We start from the raw sequence: 19,522 nt of genomic DNA, 5'->3' as shown, positions 1-19,522 counted from the left end.
GTTCTCCGCATCTAAACTATTTGGTGCTGGTGGCCACACATGACAGACCATGTGAGATGAGCAACTGGAGGGCACAGATGGTGAAAGCAAATCTTCAAATGGCATACCCAAGGCTTCTCCAATGCAGAGAACAAAATTACCTTTTTCACAGGGGGGGGGGGACATTTTTCCATAAATATGCCCAAATACACAAATACATTTGTAATTGACATAAAAACATCAGCCCTAATATATATCTGCCATGCTTGGTGGGAAAGTATAAGCACACAGACCAGGCACATTGCATTCTAGCTACTCAAACATCTTGGAAAGAGGAGAGTATAGCCTCGAAAGTAGAAACATACGTAGAAGTAGTTAACCATAGGTAAGATTCAGTGGTCAATATAATGAAAGCCCTTAAAAAATTCATATATGCTTTTTAAAGAGGCTTAACTTATAAAACAGTATACTTTAGATTCTTAAGAACTTAAATGTATGAAAAATGGGAAGAAAAAGGAAGTGATTAAGCAAACTGTACATTGTAAATTAAGAATGTAGTCATTAAATTATGACAGCTGGAAGGAGTGTAAAATAGTGAATCACTGTAGAAGACTTGTGAGGGCTATGAAAATTAGAAGTAAGCCAGAACACAATGCAATGTAAACAAATAGAACCTAAAATAGAGAGGAACTAAGAGCTACAAAATAAATGTAATTAGAGAGTTCAAAGAGAGCTAAAACGATAAAATAAATATTTTTGTGGCCTCAAATATCGTAATTTTAATATGGGTAGATATAAACATCATAAAACTGTATGGCATGTAAACTATATAACATATACATTATAAAATGAAAAATAGAAAGTAGCCTGATATATAAAAGCAATTACACTTTGATAAGCAACATTAACATAATGAACATTTAGAATAAAAGGTTATAGTTTGTGTGTTTTACTTCTAAAATCGGCATAGTTCAATCTGTATGTGGGAATGCCACTCCATGCACCATTGAAAATAGCAGCTTTGGGCTGGAGAGATGGCTTAGAGGTTAAGAGCACTGTCTGCTCTTCCAGAGGTACTGAGTTCAATTCCCAGCAACCACATGGTGGTTCACAACCATCTATCATGTGACCTGATGCCCTCTTCTGGCCCTCAGGTGTACATGCAGGCAAAACACTGTAATAATAATAATAATAATAATAATAATAATAATAATAATAATAATAATAATAATAATAATAATAAAAATAATCGTTTAAAAAAGAAAATAGCAGCTTTAAGAGCAGAAAAGTGAAGAACAGAAGTTCATGTAGAGAAATTGTGCCTGTTAGCTCAGCACCACATGGAATCCCCTGAGGAGAGAGGAGACTCGCTACACGGACTGCCTAGATAACATTGCTCTGTATACCTGTCTGCGGGGTTGTCTTCATTGCTCTAACTGCTATGGGAAATCCCAGGTTAAGAGCAGGCAGCACCATTCCCTGGTTTGCAGTTCTGGTCTAGGAAGCCAGCTGAGTACACATGCGCACATTCATTCCTTGCTGCTCTTGACTGGACGTGACCAACTGTGTCAGGTTCCTGCACAGTGATGGCCTGTAGTATGGAATTGTGAGGTAAAATAAACCCTTTCTTCCTTAAGCTGTTTTTTCCTGAGTATTTTATCACAGCAACAGAATGGAATAAGTGCAGATATTATTCTGCAAAATATTGGTGTATGAATAGTTTGGAACATTAACAAGCTCAAGGGAGTATGCCTTTGAAAGAAAATATCTTATCCAATTGAGACATAGCTGCAATGCATATTACATATATTCTGTTGCAGAAACAAATATGTAGACTAGCATAGCAACACACACAAACATACGCGCACGCACACACACACACACACACACACACACTTTAACAATGTTGGGATGACACAAGTAGCAAAAGTTGAAGGGGAAATAGAGAAGAGGTAACCTGAGAAATGACTATGCAATAACATCTGTCTGTAACTGCTGAAAGTTACAGCTGAGCACATGAAGTCCATAAATGAAGTAGGACTCTTCTGTGCACTTGATAGATGAACATGTGACATGTACACGAGGAAAGCTGTGATGAGTTTTGAAAACATATATAATGGAGTAACCGTCTGTGCGTATGCAGTCTGTGTTGTGATGCACAGTACCTCTTCCAAAGAGATCTATAGAAGGGACCCAGTGCCTGCCCGTGTTTCTGCAGGCTTTGATGTGCAGCGGTGGCTGAGCATGGGGTGGGCAATAAGTGGATTAGCTGCTACTAAAACTCATGCGCAATTGGAAGTGGCTCTGAACTGCCAAAGCAACCTTGAAAGCTGAGAACAATTTGTGGGACTCAGGTGGAAGATTCAGTGTTTATGTTCCTGGAGGCCTGACGTGAGCCAAGAAAGGAAACAGTAGCTCCAGGAGCTCTGGAGCATCAGTAAGAAAGAAAGAATATGGGTGTGCATCAGGCTACCATCCTTTGTTTCTCAGGTAATGCTTGATGGTGACGGAGGACAAGCTATAACACCACCTAGGAAGTTCTAAGTAAGAAGGAGGTAACATGAGGTGAGGTGAACTGGTGAAATTAATTCTCTCCGTCTCTGTCTCTGTCTCTGTCTCTGTCTCTGTCTCTGTCTCTGTCTCTGTCTCTGTCTCTCTCTGTCTCTCTCTGTCTCTCTGTCTCTGTCTCTGTCTCTGTCTCTCTCTGTCTCTGTCTCTGTCTCTGTCTCTGTCTGTCTCTGTCTCTGTCTCTGTCTGTCTCTGTCTCTGTCTCTGTCTCTGTCTCTGTCTCTCTCTCTCTCTCTCTCTCTCTCTCTCTCTCTCTCTCTCTCTCTCTCTCTCTCTCTGTGTGTGTGTGTGTGTGTGTGTCTGTGTGTGTCTGTGTGTGTCTCCAAGGTTATAGAAAAACTAAAACAAGAATGGCAAATAACACTATTTGGTCAATATATAGACAACACTTGCCTAACAGCAGCAGAAAATGTAAAGTTTTTCCAAGTGCTGATAGAACATACACCAGCATATACCATACCCTACCATACCAAGCAGAGATTCCAATGCATTTAAATAATTGAAAATTTCTAGATTGCGTTCTCCAATCCCAATGGGTTAAAGTGTAGATAAGTTTGTCAAAAAGAAAATTCTTTCAAACACTTAGAAACTGAAAGGTGTTTCCTAAATAATCCTTGACCCAATGGAGCAGTCTCAAGAAAGAACACATGGAAATGAATGAAAAGAAAGTAACAGCTGTAGGAAAACGAGGACATTGAGAAGGAGTGAAGTCTTGAGTCAGTGTATGCTGTTGACTTTCGCATGCCATGTCAAGGATCTCAGAGCCTCAGACTCATGGAGGAATGACAAAGCCTTCCACCCAGGAATGAGTCTCAGACAGAAATGGCAAAGCCTTCCCTTCTGGTCCAAGTGAGGATGTTGACCTTGAGTGCAGAAAATACAACAGCTACTCCCCAGCGTGTTTACAGCCTGAAGATAGCTCCCTTACAGAGACTTCTTCCATGGAGGTTAGCTGAACTTGTGTCCTGAGCCAGCTGTACACCATAAGCCCTGCCTTTTTGTTTACCTGTATATAGTAACCCTACCTCCTTGTTGAGCTGGGTGCAGTGTCCCTATGTCTTGGTTTAGCTGTATATGATAAACATGCCAAGCTTCCTACGGGTTGAGAGTCCAGACCACGTGGTTCCAGATTCCTGCCTGTGTCTTTTCTTCACTCCTTCATTGTCATGTCAAAGTCCCTGGAGCTGGGCAAGGATATGGCATATACTGTATCACAAATGGGTCCACAGTTAAATGAGTGTGAAACTGACCACACTAAGCCAAGTGTCACAGGAGTCACCTAAGCTCTTACATGAAAAGCAAGAAGAAGAAGAAGAGAGATCAACCGCAAGTAGGAAGGAAGGATGCAGATATGGCTAGAAACCAATGATACTGCCAGCAGAAAAATAATAGAGAAAAATCAATGAAATGGAGACTTACTTCTTTGGAAAGATCAAGAAAATGGGATACTTTTAGCAAGGCCAACTGTTTTAGTGATGGTTTTCCAGAGAAACAGAGCCACTGAAATGTATATTAAGGAAGGGAAAATAAGAAATTGATTTTAAGAGGACTGACTTACTACATGTTATAGAAAACAATGACTGTAAAACCTGCTGAGTAGGCTGGCAGGCTGAGACTAATAGAAGTGTTGCCTGCTGTAGTTCAAGTGTGAAGAGTACCCATCTGCAGAATTCCCCAGGGGTCATCTTTTATTCTCTTTGGCCTTTGCTTGGTTGACAAATTTGATTATTTTTTATTGCAATCTGATATATTCAAAGTCCACCCATTTAAATTCTACTTCCACCCCAAAATACCACCACAGAAACATCCAGAATAACATTTCACTGAATTTTGGGATATTGAGGGTCAGTAATGTTGACACATAACATTAACCACCACATTGATAAAACAAACAAACATTTGTGTAGACAAGTGGTCATAATTAGGAATGAAAAATGGATAGATGTCACTGTCAACTCTATAGACATTAAAAAGATGGCAAAAAGGATCTTAGGAAGAACTTGGTGCAAATTGGACAAAATTGATGACATGAAGCACTTCTTTGGCAACCAGGACTCTCCCCTTGTGAAACAAATGATTTCAGCAGTCCTGTAACTATTAAGGAAATTGAATTCATAATTGTACCCTTCTAAATCACTAAGACCAGATGTTTTCACTAGTGACTTTACCAAACATTTAGAAAATAATTAAAATGAATTCTACATAATCTGCAACAGAAAACAGCAGAAGTGCAAACATGTCCCAGTTCATCTTATAAAACTACAAAACCAGAGGCAATAGAAAAGGAAAACCACATGACAATATCTCTCATAACTATAGATGTGAAAATACTCAACAAAAATATTAGAAATGATAATACTGCAATGTAAAAAGGGATCGTACCTCATAACACCTTGGCTGTATTTTGGGAACAAGGCTAGCTCAGTATTTGAAAGCAAAATCTGCAGTGTAGCATTTTTTATCATATTAAAAAAACCCCATGGGATTATATCAATCATGCAGAAAATACTTCATAAAGTAATTTTTATGATTAAAACTTAGAAAAATAGAAATGAAATAGACCATTCTCAATTTGATGAGCATGCATGTATAAAAACTCTGTCACTGACATTATACTTAATGTTGAACTATTTAGGTTTATCCTCTCAAAATCTCATGGTTAATGCAAGTGTACTGAGGTTTCAGCCACCAGAGTAAGGGAATCCTAGGAGATCAAAAGCATGCAGATCAGAACAGAAGACACTAGACTATTCCTGGTTCTTGGGGATGTAATTGTCTATGCAGAAACTCTATGACATAACAAAAATAAAATGGGTCAAAGCAGAAAACAAGCTTGGGACTCATAACTAAGTCCAGCAAGGCTGTAAGATAAAAGATAAATACACAATTAAAGAAAATTAACTGTATTTTCACACACTGTCCACAAATATAGATATTTTTGTTACAGTTTGTAATTGCTTTAAAAAATGAAACATTTCAATGTAGATCTAAGAAATCTTGTACCAGGATTGTATGCTGATAAGTATACAACAGTGATTCTCAAAATAAAAGGTCTTCATAAGTGGAGATGTGTGGATATGAATTCTAAATCTTAAAAACATTATGAGAATGTCAATTCTCTTGGACTTGATCAACAGATTTAATGCAAGTGCTATAAAAATCCAGGAATATATTTCTGCAGATACAGATAAGATAATTTTAAATTTTATGCAGAAAAGAGGATATATGATAGTAATAGTAATTTTGGAAATACAACGACAAAGTAGGAGTAATTTTCCCAATGCAAGAGTGATATTCTCCTAATACCTCACACTGTGTGGTATTTATTCACACAGGAGCAAATGGGTGAATAAAGCAGAGAACTGAGAAACACACCGACATAAAAAGGCTTGGCTGAATTCTGACAAAGTGTCTGAGGCAGTTAACTAATGTAGAGTTTTCAACAATGGTTCAGGTACAATTTCTCATCTATAGGTTGAAATAAAAACGCAACCCACTCAGCCTAGTCCTCGTGCCCAAGAAAAGAGAAAATGAATCTCAGGGTTAAGTGCAAGGCACAAAACTCTAAAACTTTTAGAAGAAAATGCGAGAAAATCTTTAGGATCTGGGACTGAGCAAACACTGTTAGGCTTTTCACTGAAGTACACCACACAAAAGGAAGAACGGGTGGATGGGGTTTTATCACTATAAAATGCCTTTGCTCTATGAGAGAGAGAGACTCAGAGATGCAGGTAGGCTACAGAGTGAGAAAGAACCCAAAACACCACACATAGTTGACACAGGACAGGCTACAGAGCAAGACTAGCAATACACACACAGACATATTAGTAGTATTTAGAATATATGAAGAATTCTCAAAATTCACTGTAAAAGAACTCACAATTCATTTCACGTCGTGGGGGGAAACTGTAAATAGATATTTTACCAAAAAAAAAAAAAAAAGATGGAAAACAAGCATGTGAAAAACTTAGCCTGTATTAGTAGCCAACAGAAAAAAATTAAAACAAAAGCTGCCACGGTGCTCACTGCTCGGGTTTCAGAATGCTTAAACATGACAGCTGGGAAGGCAGAGAACTAAGGCCTTCTCCGCTGCGGCTGAGAATGTGAAATGTTAGAATCCTTCTGGAAAATACTTTGACAGTTTATTTAAGGAATTAAAAGTGCAAACAGCACAGCAATGACGCTTTTGGAAATTTCAACCAGAAAAATGAAGACAAGTTCACAGGAAACAGCTTGGCTTGTGACTATTTATACTGAAAGGTCATAAACTGGAAATGAACCACGTGACTGACTTAGAAAACACAGCGCTCAGTACAGCCATGGCACAAAGTAGTGTGCGCTGAGGGAGGATCTTCCACCGTAACCTGGCAGTGTTTCCAGAGAGTGGTGCTGCAGGAGAAACCCTTGCCAACAGGTGACAGGTGACAGGTGACATGGACCCGTTGATATGTGCCTCACGGAAATGACAAAATTGTGGCTATGAGCTGAGGGTTAGCCACAGAGTGGAGGCAGTTGCTGCTGTAAAAGATGACACGAGAGACACTTATGGTGCAACAAGTCACAATGTAGCTGAGTCAATGCTGTGATATTGTACTATAGTTTTATAAAATATCGTATTGGGAACAGAGGTGTGGGATGCCTCTTGGCTCCTCCAAAGAGTGCATGGCTTTGCACTGGAGCTTTTGCTTTCAGTTGAGTTTTGTATACAGTGAAAGGCAGAGCTTGTCTTTCCTCCTTCTTCATGTGCAACCTGTGTCCCAGCACTATTTAATGAGGCTGCTTCCTTTTTCTCTATGTGTATGCTGAGAACACACATGTTCCGGGTGCATGTTTCCTAGGCTGTGGATGCATGGGCTTACCTTTAGGCTCTCTAGTCCTTTTGCTGTTTTGTTTTGTTTTTTTTAATTTAATACTGTTTTGGTTATTATAGCTCCCTAGTCATCTATCTTGTTATGGCTTGCCCATTGATTTGTCTGGTTTTATCCAGTGTCTCACTATTTTAATTAATTCTGCTCTATATCAGTTGCTTGACTTTTCCTGTTCTTTGTGTGTGTGAGTGTGTGTGTGTGTGTGTGTGTGTATGCGCGCGTGCATGTGTGCATATGTGTGTACATGCGTGTGTGTGTGTGCATGTGCATGTATGTGTGTGTGTGTGTCTTTTAGTTACTATGGATTCTTTTATTTCCATATATAATTTAAGTTAGTGGGCTTTTTTCCCCTTTATTAATTTATTCTTGTTACATCTCAATGTAAGAGTTATCCCATCCCTTGTATCCTCCCATTCTTCCCTCCCTCCCATTTTCCCCTTATTCCCCTCCCCTATTTTCTGGGACTTATACGTATGTGTGTGGTATATGTGAGCATGCATGTGCATGTGTATTACGAGTGCTTGTCTATGCGGCTGTGCAGGGAGGCCAAGGTTGACCTTGGAAATGTCCCTGTCTATCACTTGCCACAGGTATCTTACTGAACCTGCATCTTACTGGCTAGATCAGTTGACCAATGAGCCTCCTGGGATCTGCCTGTCTCCTGCTCCACAAGCACTGGGGTCATAGATTCACAGTGCTATGGCAGACGTTGTGTGGGCGCTGGGGATCCTAACTCAGCTCTTCATGCTTGCACAGCAAGTGATTTACCAAGTGAGCTATCCCCAGCCTGGTTTGTTGGGGCTTTGCATGCAATATGACTAAATCTATAAATCTATCACGGAAACACACATTTTCAGAATAGTAATCTTACTGAATCTCTCCATACTCTCTTTGAGTTTAAAATTTTTCCTTTAAGTGATAATTTGTGGCTGTTTTTGTTTTTATTAGTTTTTTTTTCACTCAAAACTTTTAAATTTGAAAAATAGTATGTTTTCAGGCAGGGGCTCATGTATCCTAGGCTGGCCCTGAACTTGCTTTGTAGCCAAAAAACACCCTTCTGGTTCTCCTGCCTCGACTTTCCAAGTGTGGGATTATGGGTGTGTGCTGTCGTGCCTAGTTTGTGTGGTACAGGGGCTTTATGCATGCAAGGCAGGCACAGCTGGGCTGCATTCTCAGGCTTGATATTTTTTAATAATTCTTAAATTTTGAAAAATTTAATTCTATTTGTTGACTGCTGTCAAATGGACAGTTTTATGATTTTTTTCTTTTAAACTTTTATTTTCATCTTGCCCTTGCCAGGACTATTGTAATCACTAGTGGTGATAGTCCTCTGTTGTTAAAATAAAAACTTTCAGTGTTTTACCATTAGTCATAGTATTGGCAGGAGTCATGGGCACCTTTCTAAAATACAACAAGTTGTCCTTATCTATTTCTAGTGTTGCTATATTTTTTATTATGAATAAACACTTAATTTAATAAAATCATTTTCTTGAGTCTACCAAAGTGATCATATGGGTTTTTTTTTTTTAGTTTAATCTTTTTGCATAGTCAATTACATTGATTTTCAACTGTTAAATCGGCCTTGCGTTCCTAGAATAGGCCCAGTTTCATCTAGGAAAGGAAGAAAGAGATATAAGCCTTTTGTCCTTTTTGAGATTATTTATTTCTAAAGGAAGAGGACATTAAGATCCAAAGCCCAGTTGTCTATTGTCTTCCTTTGGTCAGAACCGGGTTACACCCGGAATCCCAGAACAAGCACTAGGAGAAGAGGGTAGACTGCACATGACCTGGTTAGACTAATCCCAATTCAACTCTTGAGGTTTGTGGCTTGGGAACCACTTTCCCCAGAAAACACCAAGTTCATACTTGCTACACAGTTTGTGTTCCATTGGCCAGTGAAATCAGGGAAGTGATCAAAACTATGAACAGTTTTAATAAGACACGACTAGACTGTCACAAATATAGATACAAAAGCATTATATGTTAGGAAGCTAAACCCAGCAGCAACAATAGCAAAAAACATGGTGCAGGTTATCTGAAAAGTGTCCGTCAGAAATTGAGACCATGCTTGAAATACAAAGCCACAAAAATGGAGAATTGGCTGCCCAGAACCAAGTCTACGTGTGCATAGGATCCTGACATTTCATAGACATGGGCTTAATCACACTCATCCTAAGAAAAGTTTTCCTTGTGTGTGTGAGATGATATTGGGAAAGCAAGCCAGTTTATAGAGACAAGTAAGGTTAATTCTTTAAAATAATTAATTAAGTAATTAATTAATTCACTTTACATCCTGATCCTAGCCGCCTCCCTTCTCTCTTCCCAGTCCTACTCTCACCCCTTTTTCTCCTATCCACATCCCCTCTTCCTCAGAGAAGGGGAACCCCCTAACCAACCTACCTCAGCTCATCAAGTGGCATCTGAACTGAGCATGGATGGCCTCTTCCCCCGTGGCCTGGCGAGGCAGCTCTGCCAGGGAGAAATAATAGAAAACCCAGTAACAGAGTTCATGTCGGAGACATCCCCTGCTCCCCTTACTAGGAGACCCACATCTGCTACATCTGTGTTGGGGGGACCAGTCTATGAATGGTCCTTGGTTGGTGCTTTGTCTCCACAAGCCCCTCTGGGCCCTGGTTGGCTCTCTTGGTCTTCTTGTGGAGCTCCTGTCACCTCCAGGTTCTTTCATTTCCCCCACTCCCAACTTTTCCACAAGACTCCCCATACTTTGCCCAGTGTTTGGCTGTGAGTCTCAACATGTGTATTTTCAAGGCGCTGCTGGGTGGAGCCTCTCAGAGGACAGCTCTGTTTGGTTCCTGTCTGAGAGCATAGAAGAGTATCGTCAATAGTGTCAGGGGTTGGCTCTCTCCCATGGCTGGGTCTCAGGTTGGGCCAGGCATTGGTTGGACACTCCATCAATCTCTGCTCCATCTCTCTCCCTGGATATCTTGTAGACAGGGTAAATTTTGGGTCAAAGTTGGTGGTCCCCCTCCTTCACTAGAAAGCCTGTCTAGTTAGAGGGTGTCCTCTTCAGTCTCCATGATCCCTGCTACTAGGAGTCTCAGCTAGAGTCACCCCCATATCCTCCCAGAAGCTGATCCTGTCTTAGGTCGATAGCTTGTCACAGAGATGCATCTGCCTGTGGTTTCTCCTCTTTCTGCAGGCCCTCTGTCCTCTCATGCCTGATCTCCCCAGGTCTGATCTGCACCCTTATTTCTCTCTGTGCTTTTTCTTCTACCCTGTTCCCCCTCTTCAACTGCTGCTGCTGTCTGTTCTATTTCCCCTTCTGAGTGAGATTTAACTATCCCTCCCTTGGGTTTTCCTTGTTACTTACTGTCTTTGGGTTTGCAAATTGTAGTACGGTTAAACTGTACTATATGGCTGAAATCCACTTAGGAGTACATACCGTGTGTGTCTTTCTGGGTCTGGGTTACCTCCCTCAGAATATTTCCTAGTTACATCCATTTGCCTGCAAATTTCAAGATTTCCTTGTTTTTAACAGCTAAGTAATATTCCATTGTGTAAATGTACCACCGTTTTTTTTTTTAAATCCATTCTTCAGTTGAGAGGCATCTAGGTTGTTTCCAGATTCTGACTATTATGAATAAACCTGCTAGGAACATAATTGAACAAGTGTCCTTGCTGTATGGTGGAGCATCTTTTGAGTATATGCTGGGAGTGGTACAGCTGGATCTTGAAGAGAGCAATTTTCAATTTTCTGAGAAAGCACCAGATTGATTTCCAAAGTGGTTGTGCAAGTTTCCACTCCCACCAGCAAGGGAGGAGTGTTCCCCTTTCTCTGTATCCTCGCCGGCATGTGCTGTTTCTTCAGATTTTTATTTTAGCCATTCTGATAGGTATAAGATGGAATCTCAGAGATGTTTTGATCTGCATTTCTCTGATGACTAAGGACTTTGAGCATTTCTTTAAGTGCTTCTTGATAGTCCTCTGTTGAGAATTCTGTTTCACTCTGTATTCCGTTTTTTAAAAAATAAGTTGGATTATTTGGTTTGTAGGTGTTTAGATTTTTTAGTTATTTATATATTTTGGCTCTATAAAGGATGTAGGATTGGTGAAAATCTTTTTTCAATTTGTAGACTGCTGTTCTGTTCTATTGACAATGTCCTTTGCCTAACAGAAGCTTTTCAGCTTCAAGAGGTCCCATTTATTAATTGCTGATCTTAGAGCCTGAGCTATTGGTGTTCTGTTCAGGATATTGTCTTGTGTGCCAATGAGTCTATTCCCCACTTTCTCTTCTAATAGCTTTAGTATATCTAGTTTTATGTTGAGATCTTTGATCCACTTGGATTGAGTTTTGTGCATGATGATAATTATGGATCTATTTGCATTTTTCTACATGTAGACATCCAGTTAGGCCAGTACCATTTGTTGAAGATACTTTCTCTTTTTTTTTCTATTCTATTGTTTTGACTCCTTTGTCAAAAATCAAGTATCCTGAGGTGTGTAGGTATGTTTCTGAGTCTTCAATTAGATTTCATTGATTAATCAGTCCATGTTTATGCCAGTACCATGAAGTTTTTATTACTATTGCTCTGGAATATAGCTTGAAGTCAGGGATGGAGATACCTCCAGACAATAGGACAAACCTATTATATAGGATTGTCTTAGGTATTCTGGGTTTTTTGTTTTTCCATATGAAGTTCAGAATTGTTCTGTCAAGGTCTATAAAGAATTGTGTTGGTATTTCGATGGGAATTCTATTGAATCTGTAAATTGCTCTGGTAAAATAGCCATATTTACTATGTTAATCTTACTGATCCATGAGCATGGAACTATCTTCTGATATCTTTTTCAACTTCTTTCTTCAGAGAGTTGAAGTTCTTCTTATACAGTGTTTTGACTTGCTTAGTTAGAGTTACAACAAGATGTTTTATATTGTTTGTGGTTATTGTTGAGTGCGATTTCCCTAATTTCTTTCTCAGCCCATTTTTTTATTTGTAAACAGGAGGGCTACTGATTTTTTTAAAATTAATTTTTTATCTAGTCAATTTGCTGAGGTGTTTATTGGCTATAGGATTTCTCAGATGGAATTTTGAGGTCACTTATGTATACTATCATATCATCTGTGAATAGTGATACTTTGATTTTTTTTTCCTTTCCAATTTGTATCCCCTTAATCTTCTTTAGATATTTTATTGCTCTGGCTAGGATGTCAAGTACTATATTGAAGAGCTACAGTGAGAGTGGGCAGCCTTTTCTTGTCCTTGATTTTAGTGGGATTGCTTTAAGTTTCTCTCCAATTTTGTGTTGGCTATAGACTTGTTGTATATTGCCTTTACTATGTTTAGGTATGTGCCTTATATCCTGATCTTTCCAGGACTTTTAACATGAAGGTGTACTGAATTTTGTAAAAAGTTTTTTCATCATCTAATGAGATGATCATGTGGCTTTTTTCTTTCAGTTTGCTTATATGGTGGATTACATTAATGGATTTCCATATATTGAACCACTCCTGCATGCCTGGAATGAAGCCTACTTGGTCATGGTGGATGATGTTTTCAATGTGTTCTTGGATTCAGTTTGTGAGTATTTTACTGAGTGCTTTTGCACCAATATTCATAAGGGAAATTTGTCTGTCTTAAATTCTTTTCTTTGTTGGGTCTTTGTGTGGTTTAGGTATCAAGGTGACTATGGCCTTCTAGAACGAGTTTGGTAATGTTCCTTCTGTTTCTATTTTGGAGAATAATTGGAAGAGTATTAGGACTAGGTCTTCTTTGAAAGTCTGGTAGAATTATGCACTAAAACCATCTGTCCCTGCGTTTGTTTGGTTGGGTGACTTTTGGTGACTGCTGCTATTTCCTTAAGGGATATACGACTATTTACTTTGCTTACTTGATTTTGGTTTAACTTCAGTAAGTAGTATCTATCAAGGAAAATGTGCATTTCATTTAGATTTTCAATTTTTATGGCATATAGGCTTTTGAAGTAAGACCTAATGATTCCTTGGATTTCCTCAGTGTCTGTTGTTATATTCCCCCTTTCATAATGTTAGTTCTTAAGTACACAGCTTTGATGACAAAAATTAAAACCTTTAGGAAAATTAAAACATATCAGAAAACATCTCTATGATTTGAATTGCTGAGGAATTACTGAGATGCCAATGTATAAGACAAAATATAAAATAATGAATTTGATTGTAGGAGATTTTAAATTCTATTCAATGAAAAGTAGCATCAGTGAATAAGCTATCAGATAATAGATTGGGATAAGTTATTTGAGAAATAGAAAAACTGACAAAGGACCAATGTTTAGAATATAATAAGATTACATTGCATATATATTACTAATATAATAATAACCCTTAGAGAAACACAGGGAGGCAAGAAAGACATGGTGAAAGCAGATATGTAGACTCAATGTATCAAAACAGTCAATCTGAGAGTGATCTAGTTGAATTTAATAGGTGTAGGTCCTTAGAGCCACCCATCACTTTCTTATGGACCTGTGTTAGGGCTCGTAATGGGGTATGGGTAGGAATATTTGATTAAGTGCTATTTGTGCAGCTAGGTGTAGAGGCTAACGTAGATTTCCATCGTAAAGGAATACAGCCTCGTAACTTTTGGTTACTTCCTGAGTCTTATGTGCTTCTCTCCTTCCTTGAGGAAGGAGTGTCTCTATTTAGAGGGGAAGAGCTACATGACAAATAAGTGGGACTTTATCATGAACTCTAGAGTACGGCCAATTCAATACTCTGTATTTTAGGCTATACGTTTATTACCCAAGTCCAGTAAAAGAATCAGAGTAAAAATAAATAAACATTAAAATAATAAAATCAAACAATAGAAAGTAAAAAAATTAAAAAATATTAGCAGAGTTCTAGTGATTCTAACTTGTATGCTGGATTCTAGTTAAACATGAATAGCAGTTCAAATAAATGAGAGACTTCTATATAATTATTTAATTAGTCAAAATCACTGAAGAATCAGCCCTAGAACTACTGGAAACAAATGAATATCTTCTTCCAAATCACATTTTGAAATTATCTGTGGCAATGTTACTGGGGGTTGGTGTCTGGGCTGAGGTTTCCCATGTTCTTGGCCTCTTACTCAAAGACTTGAAATAAAGCCTTATACAGATTGCACAGTAGCAAAATAGTTTTATTCAAAGCAAAGAGTTAGCATAGACCAAAAAAACCCTAGGCTGTTAAGAATGATGGCAGGCACATGAATGACTGTATTCAAAAGCCATGATGTTTGTTTGGGGCTTTCTTTCATGGGGGTTCATGAGGGATAGTCTGATTGCCAAGGAACACAGTGTAAATGACTCTCTATTTGACTGAGAGATGATATATAACTAGTTCTCTATGTGCATGCTTTTCCCATAATGCATCTGATTTCAGTCATATGCACACCCAGTTACGCACAGCATTAAAATAGTAAATGTGATATACCCCATAAAAGCTTATTTTGGGGCCACATTTTCCTTTATTGTGCATGAACCCCAAACCAGTCTAGACTGGACTGGCATATTGCCTACCATTCCTCAATGTTATTTGGGGTGCATCTGAATAGAAATGGGGGTATTATCGAAGGGTTGCTTAGGAGACTAAGCTATTTCCAGTCTTTAAAATGGGTGTGCATAAAGCTCCATGCCTGTAAGCTTACATGCATGTACATGTATGTGTTCTAGATTGCTAACAACGCTAGGAGCATTGTTCGGAGGGTGTGTGTGTGTGTGTGTGTGTGTGTGTGTGTTTGTGTGTGTGTGTGTGTGTGTGTGTGTGTGTGTGTGTGTGTGTGTGTAGTATATTCAGGTAAAGGCCTCAAGCTTCCAAGTGCACTAATAGAAAAGGGGTATGCATACCAAGTATAGTCCCAGGATGCTAAGCTATTCCTATGCTTCCTGCCCCAGCAATCCTTGTTATTTGTTCTGGTTTCAAGGCTTTGGTTTCTGGAAAACTACAAGCAACTTCAGTTTTATTCTGTTTATTTAGTTTTCATTTTTACTCTTCATTCATTTACTCTTTATTAACAACCAAAAAAAAAAAAAAAAGAAAGAAAAGAAAAAAAGAAAGAAAAAAAAAGAAACATTAAAAACCTTTTTGGTCTGTCTGAGAGTATCCTGACATAGGTTAAAAACAAGAGGACATATTTGATACATTTTACAAAATAGAATTTAAAATGATAATGGTATGAGTTCACAGGGTTATGGTACTGAGAAGTCTCAGGGTTTTCTACCTGCCAGATGAACACCTAGGTAGACTGGAAGATTGAGAGCCAGAGGTGTAGACTGAGCCTCAACCTGAAGATCTGAGAACCAAGAGCAGGATGATGTCTTGTCTGACCTCAGTTTCCGGCAGAGAGAGTAGGTCGCCAACCATAGTAGACTGGGTAATGGTCACCACACAGGGGCAAGCCTTCTTCCTTCAGTCTGCCAGTTCAACATTGGGCTTTTTCTAGAATCACTTGATCTATACATGCTAAGAAAGTACTTAGTCAGACACCTGGGAGTCTTCTGGGTCAGATAAATTAAAACATAAAGCCAGTTGCTATTATACAGTCTAGTGACTGTGTTGAAACTATTTCCCCTCATTTTTGTTGAGAAAAAAGTTAGTAGAAAAGTTTGAAGAATTGTGCTGTGGTCTGAATACTCTTTATAACTGAAGACTTAGTTGGTGACTCCAAGTCATACTGCAGTGGCTTTCATGGACCCTGCCAAGGTCCGTTCTGACATTAAAAAAAAGGAGACAGCCTTTTATTGATTTATGCAAATCAAGTTCATTCCCTTCTTGCTTAAAATCCCATTTTAATGTTTATTTAGCCATTTTGTATGATATCAAGTATGATATCTGCTTATTGTTTATTTGTCATGCGCTGACACAAATAGGATTTTATTATCAGTGGGTAAGTTTTGAGGACTTGAGAACTTCGCCAATATTCTTTTAAGTTTTATTTTTAGTTTTAATTAGGTGTGTCTGTATGAGGGTATGTGCACATGCGTCGGTATCTGTGGAAGCCAGAAGAGAGTGTTGGATCCCTTGGGAATGGGGTGGTTATAGTTGAGAGCCGCGGGGCATGAGTGCTGGAAACCCAATTGGAGGCCACTGCCCGAGCAGCGTGCACCCTTGGCAATGAGTGGTCTCTCCATCTCCATTCACTGAAACTGTAATGAAAAGGGAAAGCAGATGTCAGAGGCGAGCAGGACTTTGCCGTTCACAATGTGATGTCAGCCAACAGCATCATTTGGGAGTTGTAAACACAGGCAGAACCTCAGGCCTAGCCATCCGCTGAATTAAAGCTTGCATTCTGGCAATCCTCAGGTGACTCTTACATACCTCATCTAGGGAGCAGTGAGAACCATTTCCTGGGATTCACATAGTGGGGTCGAGGGAAGAGCAAAGCTCTTTCAAAACTGAATCTATTACATGGATGTCTGTGATTTGCAATAAGCCTATTTTACTTACTCACTGATGGACACATATTAGGGTTTGGTGTATGGAGTACAGAAAGCAAACAGGACAGGCTAAGGCATTGCTGATTTTGAATGAACAAGAGACATAGAAGCTGAAGTTTGAGTGAAATATGCTTCTGGTCCCCTGGGAAAAGTCCCAGCTGCCCAGCAGCTGGACAACGGCAGCACAAGTCACAGAGGAAACCAACACACACCCACACAGAGGTGATGGCCTGAACGTATCAGAAACAATCAGGCACGAGCCAGGCTTGCTGAGTGATGGGGGACACGTTTTCTGGGTTTCCAATCAGGCCTGGCCTAACTCCGGTTCCTGTTCTCGGAGTCGACAGCTGTACTCATGTTACTGTCTGAGAGTTGTGGAGTCTGTCCTGCTGTGAGCCTGTGCTGTCTGATGATAGCGCTGCAGGAGAGGCTTCAGGTGTGGGGAACAAGGGAGATGATTTGGTGTATTCCCACTGTTTAAAGCTGTGTCTAAGCCTGCCCTCTAGGGATGCTGACAAAGGAAGGGCCCTGGGCAAAATCTTTTTTTTTTTTTTAATAATTAAAGTTTTTTTAAATTAATTTTTTGTTTCATACCTCATTATTGTATTTACTTCATTTCCATTTCTTCTACTCCCCCTTTGACTTCTCCAGTGTCACCCACACCCTCTCAATTTTGTGACATCCTCTTTTTAAGTGATTATTCTTACAAATGTACACAAATGCGTGCACAAACACACACATGCACACACACGCACATGCACAGACACACTTTAAATCTTTTAATTCAGGTTCACATATGACAGAAAGCATGCTGTGTTTGTCTTTCTGAGTCTGGTTTGTTTCTGTTTCACATAATGACTTCCAGTTTCATTTTTTTCTGCAAATGTCATTATTTCATTTTTCTTTCAACTTGTTTGAATTTTATCTCAGTGTTCTATCCTGTGAAAAGACAACATGTCTATGGTAATTCTTATGAGAGAAAGCATTTAATTGGGGCTGGCTTACAGTTCAGAGGATTAGCCTATTATCATTACGGTGGGAAGCATGGCGTCGCACAGGCAGACATGGTGCCGGAGAAGGAGCTGAGAGTTCTACATCTACAGGAAGCACTAGGAGAGAGTCTTCATGACTGGCTTAGGCTTTTGAAACCTCAAGGCTGACCCCCCAGTGACACGCTTCCTTCAACAAGGCCACACCTATCCAATAAGGCCTTACCTCCCAATTCTTCTCAAACAGTGTGCCACTTCCTGATGACTAAGCATTTAAATGCGTGAGCCTATGGGGGACATTCCTATTCAAACCAGGACAAGATCCCACTGTGTACATGCACCATTTCTTTATCCATTCATTTGTTGATCGACGTGTAGGCTGGTTCTATTTCCTGGTTATTGTGAATAGAGCAGCTATATGCATGGGTATGCAAATATCTCCATGGTATGTTAACTTAGAGTCCTTGAGGTGCCCAACAATGATATCACTGTGCCATATAGAACTTCTGTTTTTAGTTTTCTGAGGGACCCAGCACTGGTTTCAACAGTGACCACCATAGTTTATATTCTCACCAGCGGTGAAGAAGGAAATTCTTGATGGTTCTTCCTAAGTTCCATGGCTGCTCCGACAACCCCCTGTAGGCAGCTGTTTCAACTCTACTTCCTGGTGCACATATCATCATGCTAAATGCGAGGTTTTGTAGGAGGCTTCCTATCTGTGTGAGGGGAGAAGAATACTGCACTTTCTATTTACCAGTGCAAGTCTGAACTGTTTAGATTCTCCCTCACTTCACAGGCTTTTGTTTTTCCTTCTGAACTGTGAGTCAGGAACCTCAAGTCTGAACAGTTTTCTTTATCTTTCTGCTCAGTCCTCTTGCCCTGACGCAAAGGAAGGTTTATTGTGCCCTGTGCGGCAGGCACTTCTTTATGTCACCCAACACGTTTTGTTCTATGGATCACTGTAAAAATTCTATGGCAGTTGTTCATGCTTAGGTAGTCTATCTAAAGCTTTAAATGTCTCCAAAAAATTCCTTTCTCTTGCCTGTCTATTGTAAACAAACAAACAAAGAAACAAAAAAGGAAAAAATCTGTGAAGAAAAAGTCATTCAGAAATTCATATACTAATTATGCAGTATATAGTAATTAGTGCTATAATCAAAAGATCAAGTCAAAGCTGGGGTTACTGGTGTGTTTACCATGCAGACCTCACCCTCCAGTATATGTTTGCTGTAGACATGAGCAGGCCCATTCTATGAACCCTGAATGTGCTGGGCCTTGCTTCTTGGCATTCATGTGCTAAAGAACAGACATTGTACCCTTCATTTCTATAGCAGAAACAGTTGAACTTTTCAGAGTTGAGGGCAGCCTCATGACAAAGCAACACAAGCCACGACCTGGTTTCCTATTACTGGGCAGCAATGTCCTCTGAATTGAAACATTCCATCTGGGAGGGAAGCAACCAGCACCCAGGAAGTTATAAAGGGAAATTCATTTGTACTCGGGGAGTTAAAAATTCACACGTCCTAGGGGATTCCGTACCAGATTCACAAGACCGGCCTCTCCCTAAGTGGAAGAGAGAAGACTCTTACCCGTTGAGTCACCTGGAAGTCCTGCAGAGAGCTCCAGAGTTCCAGCTCTGTAAGTCACCATCTTTCCTGGGATGGGCTTTTGGTGACACATGGGACTTTGAGTCATCTGAGCTTCTGT

At 39.5% G+C, this 19,522-nt stretch overlaps 2 protein-coding genes across 3 annotated transcripts in view; one reads left to right on the top strand and one right to left on the bottom strand.

Annotated features, from left to right (window-relative positions):
* The window catches only part of CSNK1G3 (casein kinase 1 gamma 3), a 169,605-nt gene that overhangs the window by 118,666 nt on the left and 31,417 nt on the right, over positions 1-19,522 (top strand). For both annotated transcript variants that reach the window (XM_084780854.1, XM_084780853.1), the window contains exon 15: positions 12,835-12,955. The gene's annotated coding sequence lies outside the window, so the exon portion shown is untranslated. The remainder of the gene's footprint in view (positions 1-12,834; positions 12,956-19,522) is intronic.
* LOC311596940 (uncharacterized protein) overlaps positions 14,105-19,522 on the bottom strand; it is a 107,113-nt gene continuing 101,695 nt past the window's right edge. The window contains exon 4 of the mRNA XM_084780855.1: positions 14,105-16,535. Coding sequence (XP_084636981.1) covers positions 16,527-16,535 — 9 coding nt within the window. The 3' untranslated portion in view covers positions 14,105-16,526. The remainder of the gene's footprint in view (positions 16,536-19,522) is intronic.

This window comes from Acomys minous (assembly GCF_964271855.1).
Source record: "Acomys minous genome assembly, chromosome: 4".
NCBI classification, from domain to species: Eukaryota; Metazoa; Chordata; class Mammalia; order Rodentia; family Muridae; genus Acomys; species Acomys minous.
This window is presented reverse-complemented; position numbering and strand designations above follow the sequence as displayed.